The sequence below is a fragment of the Salmo trutta genome, chromosome 12 (assembly GCF_901001165.1).
Source record: "Salmo trutta chromosome 12, fSalTru1.1, whole genome shotgun sequence".
In the NCBI taxonomy this organism is placed as follows: domain Eukaryota; kingdom Metazoa; phylum Chordata; class Actinopteri; order Salmoniformes; family Salmonidae; genus Salmo; species Salmo trutta.
This window is the reverse complement of record NC_042968.1, coordinates 47,032,353-47,046,424: the sequence shown is the minus strand read 5'-3', so window position 1 is coordinate 47,046,424 and position 14,072 is coordinate 47,032,353. Positions and strand designations below refer to the sequence as shown.

The 14,072-nt window shown below is 45.1% G+C and overlaps 1 protein-coding gene across 2 annotated transcripts in view; it reads right to left on the bottom strand.

Moving 5' to 3' along the window:
- LOC115203659 (insulin-like growth factor 1 receptor) overlaps window positions 1–14,072 on the bottom strand; it is an 81,800-nt gene that overhangs the window by 14,808 nt on the left and 52,920 nt on the right. For both annotated transcript variants that reach the window (XM_029768564.1, XM_029768565.1), the window contains exons 10-14: window positions 10,352–10,519; window positions 8,891–9,098; window positions 7,596–7,885; window positions 4,412–4,545; window positions 3,795–3,960 (exon numbers count right to left, since the gene is read on the bottom strand). In XM_029768564.1, coding sequence (XP_029624424.1) covers window positions 3,795–3,960; window positions 4,412–4,545; window positions 7,596–7,885; window positions 8,891–9,098; window positions 10,352–10,519 — 966 coding nt within the window. The remainder of the gene's footprint in view (window positions 1–3,794; window positions 3,961–4,411; window positions 4,546–7,595; window positions 7,886–8,890; window positions 9,099–10,351; window positions 10,520–14,072) is intronic.

Genomic DNA, 14,072 nt, shown 5'->3' with positions numbered 1-14,072 from the left:
CACTTTCTAAGGCTCCCATAGGCTCTCAGAAGGCGCAAGAACGTTGAATGATGACTTTGCAGTCCATGGATGAAAAACAGTAGCGAATTTGGATAGTAGTCGATCTGAGAACAATGAGACGGGTGTGTGTGCGTGCACATGAAGAGTCCATTTTACTTTTTCAGTCTTTGAACGAAAACGACTCCCGGTTGGAATATTATCGCTATTTTACGAGAAAAATAGCATAAAAATGGATTTAAACAGCGTTTGACATGCATCAAAGTACGGTAATGGAATATTTGAAATTTTTTGTCACGATACGCGCGGGCGCGTCACCCTTCGTTACCCTTCGGATAGTGTCTTGAACGCACGAACAAAACGCTGCTATTTGGCTATAACTATGGATTATTTGGAACCAAACCAACATTTGTTGTTGAAGTAGAAGTCCTGGGAGTGCATTCTGACGAAGAACAGCAAAGGTAATCCAATTTTTCTTATAGTAAATCTGAGTTTGGTGAGTACCAAACTTGGTGTGTGTCAAAATAGCTAGCCTGTGATGGCCGGGCTATCTACTCAGAATATTGCAAAATGTGCTTTCACCGAAAAGCAATTTTAAAAATCGGACACCGCGATTGTATAAAGGAGTTCTGTATCTATAATTCTTAAAATAATTGGTATGTTTTTTGTGAACGTTTATCGTGAGTAATTTAGTAAATTCACCGGAAGTGTTCGGTGGGAATGCTAGTTCTGAACGTCACATGCTAATGTAAAAAGCTGGTTTTGATATAAATATGAACTTGATTGAACAAAACATGCATGTATTGTATAACATAATGTCCTAGGAGTGTCATCTGATGAAGATCATCAAAGGTTAGTGCTGCATTTAGCTGTGGTTTTGGTTTTTGTGACATTATATGTCAGCTTGAAAAATGGGTGTCTGATTATTTATGGCTGGGTACTCTCCTGACATAATCTAATGTTTTGCTTTCGTTGTAAAGCTTTTTTGAAATCGGACAGTGTGGTTAGATAAAGGAGAGCCTTGTCTTTAAAATGGTGTAAAATAGTCATATGTTTGAAAAATGGAATTTTCGAGGAGTTTGTATTTCGCGCCACGCCCTATCATTGGATATTGGAGCGGTGTTCCGCTAGCGGAACGTCTAGATGAAAGAAGTTATTAACTAACATGTGATAAGGTATTCAATACACACTGGTATTAACTAACATGTGATAAGGTATTCCATACACACTGGTATTAACTAACATGTGATAAGGTATTACATACAGACTGGTATTAACTAACTAACATGTGATAAGGTATTCCATACACACTGGTATTAACTAACTAACATGTGATAAGGTATTCCATACACATTGGTATTAACTAACATGTGATAAGGTATTCCATACACACTGGTATTAACATGTGATAAGGTATTACATACAGACTGGTATTAACTAACTACCATGTGATAAGGTATTACATACACACGGGTATGAACTAACTAACATGTGATAAGGTATTCCATACACACTGGTATTAACTAACATGTGATAAGGTATTACATACACACTGGTATTAACTAACATGTGATAAAGTATTACATACAGACTGGTATTAACTAACTAACATGTGATAAGGTATTACATATACACTGGTATTAACTAACTAACATGTGATAAGGTATTCCATACACACTGGTATTAACTAACTAACATGTGATAAGGTATTCCATACACATTGGTATTAACTAACATGTGATAAGGTATTACATACACACTGGTATTAACATGTGATAAGGTATTCCATACACACTGGTGTTAACTAACATGTGATAAGGTATTCCATACACACTGGTATTAACTAACTAACATGTGATAAGGTATTCCATACACACTGGTATTAACTAACTAACATGTGATAAGGTATTCCATACACACTGGTATTAACTAACTAACTAACTAACATGTGATAAGGTATTATATATACACTGGTATTAACTAACTAACATGTGATAAGGTATTCCATACACACTGGTATTAACTAACTAACATGTGATAAGGTATTCCATACACACTGGTATTAACTAACTAGCATGTGATAAGGTATTCAATACACACTGGTATTAACTAACTAGCATGTGATAAGGTATTCCATACACACTGGTATTAACATGTGATAAGGTATTCCATACACACTGGTATTAACTAACTAACATGTGATAAGGTATTCCATACACACTGGTATTAACTAACAAACATGTGATAAGGTATTCCATACACACTGGTATTAACTAACATGTGATAAGGTATTCCATCCACACTGGTATTAACTAACTAACATGTGATAAGGTATTCCATACACACTGGTATTAACTAACTAACATGTGATAAGGTATTACATTCACACTGGTATTAACTAACTAACGTGATAAGGTATTCCATACACACTGGTATTAACTAACTAACATGTGATAAGGTATTCCATACACATTGGTATTAACTAACGTGATAAGATATTACATACACTCTGGTATTAACTAACATGTGATAAGGTATTCCATACACACTGGTATTAACTAACATGTGATAAGGTATTACATACACACTGGTATTAACTAACATGTGATAAGGTATTCCATACACACTAGTATTAACTAACATGTGATAAAGTATTACATACAGACTGGTATTAACTAACTAACATGTGATAAGGTATTACATATACACTGGTATTAACTAACTAACATGTGATAAGGTATTCCATACACACTGGTATTAACTAACTAACATGTGATAAGGTATTCCATACACATTGGTATTAACTAACATGTGATAAGGTATTCCATACACACTGGTATTAACTAACTAACTAACTAACATGTGATAAGGTATTATATATACACTGGTATTAACTAACTAACATGTGATAAGGTATTCCATACACACTGGTATTAACTAACTAACATGTGATAAGGTATTCCATACACACTGGTATTAACTAACTAACATGTGATAAGGTATTCCATACACACTGGTATTAACTAACTAGCATGTGATAAGGTATTCAATACACACTGGTATTAACTAACTAGCATGTGATAAGGTATTCCATACACACTGGTATTAACATGTGATAAGGTATTCCATACACACTGGTATTAACTAACTAACATGTGATAAGGTATTCCATACACACTGGTATTAACTAACAAACATGTGATGAGGTATTCCATACACACTAGTATTAACTAACTAACATGTGATAAGGTATTCCATACACATTGGTATTAACTAACATGTGATAAGATATTACATACACACTGGTATTAACTAACATGTGATAAGGTATTCCATACACACTGGTATTAACATGTGATAAGGTATTACATACAGACTGGTATTAACTAACTAACATGTGATAAGGTATTCCATACAAACTGGTATTAACTAACATGTGATAAGGTATTACATAAACACTGGTATTAACTAACATGTGATAAGGTATTACATACACACTGGTATTAACTAACATGTGATAAGGTATTCCATACACACTGGTATTAACTAACATGTGATAAGGTATTCCATACACACTTGTATTAACTAACTAACATGTGATAAGGTATTCCATACACACTGGTATTAACTAACATGTGATAAGGTATTCCATACACACTGGTGTTAACTAACATGTGATAAGGTATTCCATACACACTGGTGTTAACATGTGATAAGGTATTCCAGATGTATGGCAGTGAATTCCCCCATGAGAGACAGAGTAATGTAATGTTGAATAGTGGATGATAATATCTTACGTTGGGCCTGTACCACATAGAAGGAGACGGGTTCAGTCCAGGATCCGTTGCCAGCCAGGGAGGTGGCTCTGACCCGGGCAGAGTAGTTACCAGGTCCAAGGTTACTGAGCCTGGCACCGCGCTGCTCTCTATACAGCTGGCGAGAGACACACTCGTGCTTCTCTGACTGGACAGACAGAGAAAACACGCTGTTAGACGATTGCTTCTACAACACGGCTGCAGGTAGTTAGCTAGCTCTGAGCAGCTGTCCTGCGTCACACCAACATTACTGGGTTAGACTACTGCAGGTAGTTAGCTAGCTCTGAGCAGCTGTCCTGCGTCACACCAACATTACTGGGTTAGACTACTGCAGGTAGTTAGCTAGCTCTGAGCAGCTGTCCTGCGTCACACCAACATTACTGGGTTAGACTACTGCAGGTAGTTAGCTAGCTCTGAGCAGCCGTCCTGCGTCACACCAACATTACTGGGTTAGACTACTGCAGGTAGTTAGCTAGCTCTGAGCAGCTGTCCTGCATCACACCAACATTACTGGGTTAGACCCTCCATACAATGTCAACTTATCAGCTATCATCCTCACCACCATGGAGAAGAGAACAGTGGAGAGGTGTATCTCTTACCTCAGTGCCCAGTCTGAACTTGATCTCATACATGAGGATGAGTGCGTTGGGGGACGAGGGTTCAGGCCAGCGGAGGAACACAGAATCATCCTCTCCGGTCCAGATCACTGGGCCTGGGATGTCATCTGCCTTCTCTGTAGGTACGAGACATTACACAGCATGTTACATATGGACAACACCAGAGGGGTTTTACTATGAAGCAAGCTAAATCTATTCACGCTTTAATAAAGCACCCAGCTTCAGTTCACCAGCTTCAGTTAGCGTCACATTCTATCTCAGGCTTCATCCGTACTACGACGGTGGATATTGCTCGTCCCCCTACCGGCGAACTCCAGTCCAACGCCCAACTCGTCATTGAGACAATGCTGAAAACACCGATCCATGTGTGGGCGAGTCAGTGCCACATTTAAATTTTTTACCGAAAACCAAAGAAAAATGGGTGAAAAGTAACCTTGCAAATTCAGCGAGCTACAGTGGGAAATAGGCTGATATAGCTGTTACTACATATCCTTAATGCAGTCTTGCACGATCACCAAGCTCTTTCCCTGCTCCTGTCCATAAAATTACTGTATTAAAGTCATACTGAAGTTCCACTGGGTGGTAAGTTTCAAATGTGGACATTTACACAGAGCAGAGGGAAGAAGAACAGAGGAGGAACAGCAGCATGTGTACACAGAGCAGAGGGGGGAAGAACAGAGGAGGAACAGCAGCATGTGTACACAGAGCAGAGGGGGGAAGAACAGCAGCATGTACACAGAGCAGAGGGGGGGAAGAACAGAGGAGGAACAGCAGCATGTGTACACAGAGCAGAGGGGGGAAGAACAGAGGAGGAACAGCAGCATGTGTACACAGAGCAGAGGGGGGGAGAACAGAGTAGGAACAGCAGGATGTGTACACAGAGCAGAGGGGGGGGAAGAACAGAGGAGGAACAGCAGCATGTACACAGGTTAGTTCTGAATGCAGGATAGTGGAGTTAGCCCTGAGTTAGCCCTGAGTTAGCCTGCAGGTTAGTTCTGAATGCAGGATAGTGAAGTTAGCCTGCCCTGGACCAGGCTAGTTCTGAATGCAGGATAGTGGAGTTAGCCCTGAGTTAGCCTGCCCTGGAGCAGGTCAGTTCTGAATGCAGGATAGTAGAGTTAGCCCTGAGTTAGCCTGCCCTGGACCAGGTTAGTTCTGAATGCAGGATAGTGGAGTTAGCCCTGAGTTAGCCTGCAGGTTAGTTCTGAATGCAGGATAGTGGAGTTAGCCCTGAGTTAGCCTGCCCTGGACCAGGTTAGCTCTGAATGCAGGATAGTGGAGTTAGCCTGCCCTGGACCAGGTTAGTTCTGAATGCAGGATAGTGGAGTTAGCCCTGAGTTAGCCTGCAGGTTAGTTCTGAATGCAGGATAGTGGAGTTAGCCCTGAGTTAGCCTGCCCTGGACCAGGTTAGTGGAGTTAGCCTGCCCTGGACCAGGTTAGTTCTGAATGCAGGATAGTGGAGTTAGCCCTGAGTTAGCCTGCCCTGGACCAGGTTAGTTCTGAATGCAGGATAGTGGAGTTAGCCCTGAGTTAGCCTGCCCTGGAGCAGGTCAGTTCTGAATGCAGGATAGTGGAGTTAGCCCTGAGTTAGCCTGCCCTGGACCAGGTTAGTTCTGAATGCAGGATAGTGGAGTTAGCCCTGAGTTAGCCTGCAGGTTAGTTCTGAATGCAGGATAGTGGAGTTAGCCCTGAGTTAGCCTGCCCTGGACCAGGTTAGTGGAGTTAGCCTGCCCTGGACCAGGTTAGTTCTGAATGCAGGATAGTGGAGTTAGCCCTGAGTTAGCCTGCAGGTTAGTTCTGAATGCAGGATAGTGGAGTTAGCCCTGAGTTAGCCTGCCCTGGACCAAGTTAGTTCTGAATGCAGGATAGTGAAGTTAGCCTGCCCTGGACCAGGTTAGTTCTGAATGCAGGATAGTGGAGTTAGCCCTGAGTTAGCCTGCCCTGGAGCAGGTTAGTTCTGAATGCAGGATAGTGGAGTTAGCCCTGAGTTCGCCCTGAGTTAGCCTTGCAGGTTAGTTCTGAATGCTTGGTTGCCATAGAAATGTACCTGGCTAAAAGTTGAGCCACTTTCGTATGACCAGTTATCCCGAATTGAACTCTGAGTTGATCGCAGTTACCTCGCTAACTCCTCAAACCTGCTTCGTGGGATATACCCCTCAGTTGATCGAAGTTACCTCGCTAACTCCTCAAACCTGCTTCGTGGGATATACCCCTCAGTTGATCGAAGTTACCTCGCTAACTCCTCAAACCTGCTTCGTGGGATATACCCCTCAGTTGATCGAAGTTACCTCGCTAACTCCTCAAACCTGCTTCGTGGGATATACCCCTCAGTTCCAACGAACATATGTTTAAATCAGTGTCAGTCATAAAATACAGACTACCGTAATTTCCGAACTATAAGCCGCAACTTTTTTCCCACGCTTTGAACCTCGCGGCTTAAACAATGACGCGGCTAATATATGGATTTTTCCCGCTTTCAATTTTTTTGGAATGGAGATGACTTCAGTGGTTTCAGTGCACAGGAGGAGGAAGATAGTGACCAATGACTTTCTTGGTAGGCTACTGTTTACTGCTCATTTTTTATTTTTTGTTACAAGCCGTGTTTCGTTAAAGCCTATTTATTTTTGTTACAAGCCGTGTTTCGTTAAAGCCTATTTATTTTTGTTACAAGCCGTGTTTCGTTATAGCCTATTTTTGTTACAAGCCGTGTTTCGTTAAAGCCTATTTATTTTTGTTACAAGCCGTGTTTCGTTAAAGCCTGTGTAAAGTTCATTTGTTTCAATATACCGGTAGGCACCTGCGGCTTTAGACATGTGCGGCTTATTTATGTTCAAAATAATATTTATTTTTTAAATTCAGTTGGTGCGGCTTATATTCAGGTGCGCTTAATAGTGCGGAAATTACGGTAGTAGTGATGACAATATATGACATGATAACGCACATGAATTCACCTCAAGCAAACAAGAAAAGTGTCAGGCATCAAGACGAACTCTGCCGTGCTGAGTAACTTAACTCACTATGGGGAATGTTTAGTTCTAACCTGCAGGTTTGGTCCTGGAGAAGATGAACTCTGCAGTGCTGAGTAACTTAACTCACTATGGGGAATGTTTAGTTCTAACCGAAGCTCTACTGTATAATGAAGGAGAGACGAGGAAGCAGTACGAACCTGCAGGTTTGGTCCTGGAGAAGATGAACTCTGCCGCGCTGCAGCGTTTCACCTGTTGGTTACAGGCGTGGATGTCGATCCGGTAAACCGTGAACGGCTGCAGACCAGATATCTGGAGCTCCCGCTCGTTGACTGCCAACTCTACGAAGTCATACTCCCTGTCCGCTAACTCGGCCTCTGTAGCGTTGGCCCAAAGGTCAGGTGACGTGGCGTTAGGGTAGGTGGTCACACCGCGGTGGACCGTACGGTTAGCCACGCCAAATAGATCTCGACGGCGCCGGTCTGGAGGTCTGGAGGAGAGGGAGAGAGAGCAGAGGGATGTGGGAGTGACAATCACAGTCATCCAAACACTATAATACACTAGTCAACAAATACCCTGCGTGGTGGAATCCTTTCAATGGTCAACACGGCCTTGATTTTCAGCAGTAGAGACGATTGTTCAGTTAGAATCTCCCTCCCTCTATTACATTGATCCAGTCAGTCCTGTTGCTTCAGGGGGATCTCCTCTGAATGTGGTCCATGACTATTCCAGATGGACTCCTCTACATTTCCAGCCAGACCACCACCAGATCCAGCCAGACCACCACCAGATCCAGCCAGACCACCACCAGATCCAGCCAGACCACCACCAGATCCAGCCAGACACCACCAGATCCAGCCAGACCCCCGCCCTGAGACGGGACGTCCGTCCCCCACCCTGAGCATTGATTCATCATCAGAGGCCGTAGAGAAACCAGATTTAGACATCACATATAATTTAACAGTATATTTTCAAGCCATGCTGTTCATTTAAATAATGTATTATAATTAACCGGTTTCTCTGAGTTATTTATGTTGGGAAAAAATAATTCCGTTAAATCTCAGTAACTGGGTTCCCGCCGTTCAACCGTACTGCGTAACGATCATGCTGTTTAACCAGCTTCATGATATGCTACACCTGGCAGGTGGATTGATTATCTTGGCAAAGGAGAAATGCTCACTAACAGCGATGTAAACTAATGTACGCACAAAATTTGAGAGAAGTAATCTTCTTGTGCGTACGGAACATTTCCGGGATCTTTTTATTTCAGCTCATGAAACACGGGACCAACACTTTACATGTCTCGTTTATATTTTGGTTCAGTATAAATGTCCAACAAGACTGCTCATATTGGTTTTCTATTTCAGAAGGTTCTGGTTGTGTTCTACTGGATCATCCCCAGGTAGGTGTGTGTGTGTGTGTGTGTGTGTGTGTGTGTGTGTGTGTGTGTGTGTGTGTGTGTGTGTGTGTGTGTTACGGCCTGTGATCTGATTACCTGGGGGTAAAGATAGAGTTGTGTAAGAAGTTCTCGAAGACTTTCCTGTATGAAGCGTCGGCTGCCTCTGCCTCCAGGTCCCCGACAGATTTAGGACAGGGACAGCACGGCCCCTTGTCCCCCCCACCAACCACTGGTTTAGTAGGCTTCAGGTCCTCCTCCATGTCAGTCAACCCTGTAGCAGCTATACGGACCGGGACCTTCAGTTCTGAGGAGAGAGAGGAGGGGTTAGGGTGGAGGAGTAAGGGTGGAGGGGTTAGGGTGGAGGGGTCAGTCAACCCCGTAGCAGCTATACGGACCAGGACCTTCAGTTCTGAGGAGAGAGAGGAGGGGTTAGGGTGGAGGAGTTAGGGTGGAGAAGTTAGGGTGGAGGAGTCAGGGTGGAGGGGTCAGGGTGGAGGGGTCAGTCAACCCTGTAGCAGCTATACGGACCGGGACCTTCAGTGCTGAGGAGAGACAGGAGGGGTCAGGGTTGAGGGGTCAGGGTGGAGGGGTCGGGGTGGAGCGGTCGGGGCGGAGCGGTCAGGCGGGTGGAGGGGTCAGGCAGGTGGAGGGGTCAGGCGGGTGGAGGGGTCAGGGTGGAGGGGTCAGTCAACCCTGTAGCAGCTATACGGACCAGGACCTTCAGTTCTGAGGAGAGACAGGAGGGGTCAGGGTGGAGGGGTCAGGGTGGAGGGGTCAGGATGGAGGGTGGAAAGGTCAGGGTGGAAGGGTTAGGGGGGAGCGGTCAGGGTGGAGGGGTCAGGGTGGAGGGGTCAGGGCGGAGCGGTCAGGGCGGAGGGGTCAGGGTGGAGGGTGGAGCGGTCAGGGTGGAGCGGTCAGGGCGGAGGGGTCAGGGCGGAGGGGTCAGGGCGGAGGGGTCAGGGGGGAGGGTGGAGTGGTCAGGGTGGAGCGGTCAGGGTGGAGCGGTCAGGGTGGAGGGGTCAGGGTGGAGGGGTCAGTCAACCCTGTAGAAGCTATACGGACCGGGACATTCAGCTCTGAGGAGAGACAGGAGGGGTCAGGGTGGAGGGGTCAGGGTGGAGAGGTCAGGGGTCAGGGTGGAGGGGTCAGGGTGGAGGGGTCAGTCAACCCTGTAGCAGCTATACGGACCGGGACCTTCAGTTCTGAGGCGAGACAGGAGGGGTCAGGGTGGAGGGGTTAGGGGGTAGGGTGGAGGGGTTAGGGTGGAGGGGTCAGGGTGGAGGCCTCAGTCAACCCTGTAGCAGCTATACGGACCGGGACCTTCAGTTCTGAGGAGAGACAGGAGGGGTCAGGGTGGGGGGGTCAGGGTGGAGGGGTTAGGTTGGAGGAGTCAGGGTGGAGGGTGGAGGGGTCAGGGTGGAGGGGTCAGGGCGGAGGGGTCAGGGCGGAGGGTGGAGGGGTCAGGGTGGAGCGGTCAGGGTGGAGGGGTCAGGGTGGAGGGGTCAGGGTGGAGGGGTCAGGGTGGAGCGGACAGGGTGGAGCGGTCAGGGTACTAACCTTTAGAACAGTAGTTGTGTTGGTACAGCTCTCGGTCTTCAGCCTGTTGCTGCCAGCGGACCAGGTAGTAGGTGTGGTTCCCATTGGGGAAGGCAGGGGGAGACCAGCGGACCACCAGGCTGGTCTGGGAGTTGGAGTACGTTCTCACATCCAGGGGCATGGACGGCTCTACAGGAAACAGATATTATAACACATCCAGGGACATGGACGGCTCTACAGGAAACAGATATTATAACACATCCAGGGACATGGACGGCTCTACAGGAAACAGATATTATAACACATCCAGGGGCATGGACGGCTCTACAGGAAACAGATATTATAACAGTTCTCACATCCAGGGGCACGGACGGCTCTACAGGAAACAGATATTATAAACACATCCAGGGACATGGACGGCTCTACAGGAAACGGATATTATAACAGTTCTCACATCCAGGGGCATGGACGGCTCTACAGGAAACAGATATTATAACATATCCAGGGGCATGGACGGCTCTACAGGAAACAGATATTATATTACAACAGTTCTCACATCCAGGGGCATGGACGGCTCTACAGGAAACAGATATTATAACACATCCAGGGGCATGGACGGCTCTACAGGAAACAGATATTATAACAGTTCTCACATCCAGGGGCATGGACGGCTCTACAGGAAACAGATATTACATTATAACAGTTCTCACATCCAGGGGCATGGACGGCTCTACAGGAAACAGATATTACATTATAACAGTTCTCACATCCAGGGGCATGGACGGCTCTACAGGAAACAGATATTATAACACATCCAAGGACATGGACGGCTCTACAGGAAACAGATATTATAACAGTTCTCACATCCAGGGGCATGGACGGCTCTACAGGAAACAGATATTATAACACATCCAGGGGCATGGACGGCTCTACAAGAAACAGATATTATAACACATCCAGGGACATGGACGGCTCTACAGGAAACGTATATTATATTATAACAGTTCTCACAACCAGGGGCATAGACGGCTCTACAGGAAACAGATATTATAACAGTTCTCACATCCAGGGGCATGGACGGCTCTACAGGAAACAGATATTATCGCACACCCAGGGACATGGACGGCTCTACAGGAAACAGATATTATAACACATCCAGGGACATGGACGGCTCTACAGGAAACAGATATTATAACACATCCAGGGACATGGACGGCTCTACAGGAAATAGATATTATAACAGTTCTCACATCCAGGGGCATGGACGGCTCTACAGGAAACAGATATTACATTATAACAGTTCTCACATCCAGGGGCATGGACGGCTCTACAGGAAACAGATATTACATTATAACAGTTCTCACATCCAGGGGCATGGACGGCTCTACAGGAAACAGATATTATAACACATCCAAGGACATGGACGGCTCTACAGGAAACAGATATTATATTATAACAGTTCTCACATCCAGGGGCATGGACGGCTCTACAGGAAACAGATATTATCGCACATCCAGGGGCATGGACGGCTCTACAGGAAACAGATATTATAACACATCCAGGGACATGGACGGCTCTAAAGGAAACAGATTTTATAACACATCCAGGGACATGGACGGCTCTACAGGAAACAGATATTATAACAGTTCTCACATCCAGGGGCATGCACGGCTCTACAGGAAACAGATATTACATTATAACAGTTCTCACATCCAGGGGCATGGACGGCTCTACAGGAAACAGATATTACATTATAACAGTTCTCAAATCCAGGGGCATGGACGGCTCTACAGGAAACAGATATTATAACACATCCAAGGACATGGACGGCTCTACAGGAAACAGATATTATAACAGTTCTCACATCCAGGGACATGGACGGCTCTACAGGAAACAGATATTATAACACATCCAGGGACATGGACGGCTCTACAGGAAACAGATATTATATTATAACAGTTCTCACATCCAGGGGCATGGACGGCTCTACAGGAAACAGATATTAAATTATAACAGTTCTCACATCCAGGGGCATAGACGGCTCTACAGGAAACAGACATTACATTATAACAGTTCTCACATCCAGGGGCATGGACGGCTCTACAGGAAACAGATATTACATTATAACAGTTCTCACATCCAGGGGCATGGACGGCTCTACAGGAAACAGATATTATAACACATCCAAGGACATGGACGGCTCTACAGGAAACAGATATTATATTATAACAGTTCTCACATCCAGGGGCATGGACGGCTCTACAGGAAACAGATATTATCGCACATCCAGGGGCATGGACGGCTCTACAGGAAACAGATATTATCGCACACCCAGGGACATGGACGGCTCTACAGGAAACAGATATTATAACACATCCAGGGACATGGACGGCTCTACAGGAAACAGATATTATAACACATCCAGGGACATGGACGGCTCTACAGGAAATAGATATTATAACAGTTCTCACATCCAGGGGCATGGACGGCTCTACAGGAAACAGACATTACATTATAACAGTTCTCACATCCAGGGGCATGGACGGCTCTACAGGAAACAGATATTACATTATAACAGTTCTCACATCCAGGGGCATGGACGGCTCTACAGGAAACAGATATTATAACACATCCAGGGACATGGACGGCTCTACAGGAAACAGATTTTATAACACATCCAGGGACATGGACGGCTCTACAGGAAACAGATATTATATTATAACAGTTCTCACATCCAGGGGCATGCACGGCTCTACAGGAAACAGATATTACATTATAACAGTTCTCACATCCAGGGGCATGGACGGCTCTACAGGAAACAGATATTACATTATAACAGTTCTCAAATCCAGGGGCATGGACGGCTCTACAGGAAACAGATTTTATAACACATCCAAGGACATGGACGGCTCTACAGGAAACAGATATTATAACAGTTCTCACATCCAGGGACATGGACGGCTCTACAGGAAACAGATATTATAACACATCCAGGGACATGGACGGCTCTACAGGAAACAGATATTATATTATAACAGTTCTCACATCCAGGGGCATGGACGGCTCTACAGGAAACAGATATTAAATTATAACAGTTCTCACATCCAGGGGCATGGACGGCTCTACAGGAAACATATATTATATTATAACAGTTCTCACATCCAGGGGCATGGACGGCTCTACAGGAAACAGATATTATCGCACATCCAGGGGCATGGACGGCTCTACAGGAAACAGATATTATAACACATCCAGGGACATGGACGGCTCTACAGGAAACAGATATTATATTATAACAGTTCTCACATCCAGGGACATGGACAGCTCTACAGGAAACAGAGATTATATTATAACAGTTCTCACATCCAGGGGCATGGACGGCTCTACAGGAAACAGATATTACATTATAACAGTTCTCACATCCAGGGGCATGGACGGCTCTACAGGAAACAGATAATATATTATAACAGTTCTCACATCCAGGGGCATGGACGGCTCTACAGGAAACAGATATTATAACAGTTCTCACATCCAGGGGCATGGACGGCTCTACAGGAAACAGATTTTATATTATAACAGTTCTCACATCCAGGGACATGGACAGCTCTACAGGAAACAGATATTATAACACATCCAGGGACATGGGCGGCTCTACAGGAAACAGATATTATATTATAACAGTTCTCACATCCAGGGACATGGACGGCTCTACAGGAAACAGATATAATAACACATCCAGGGG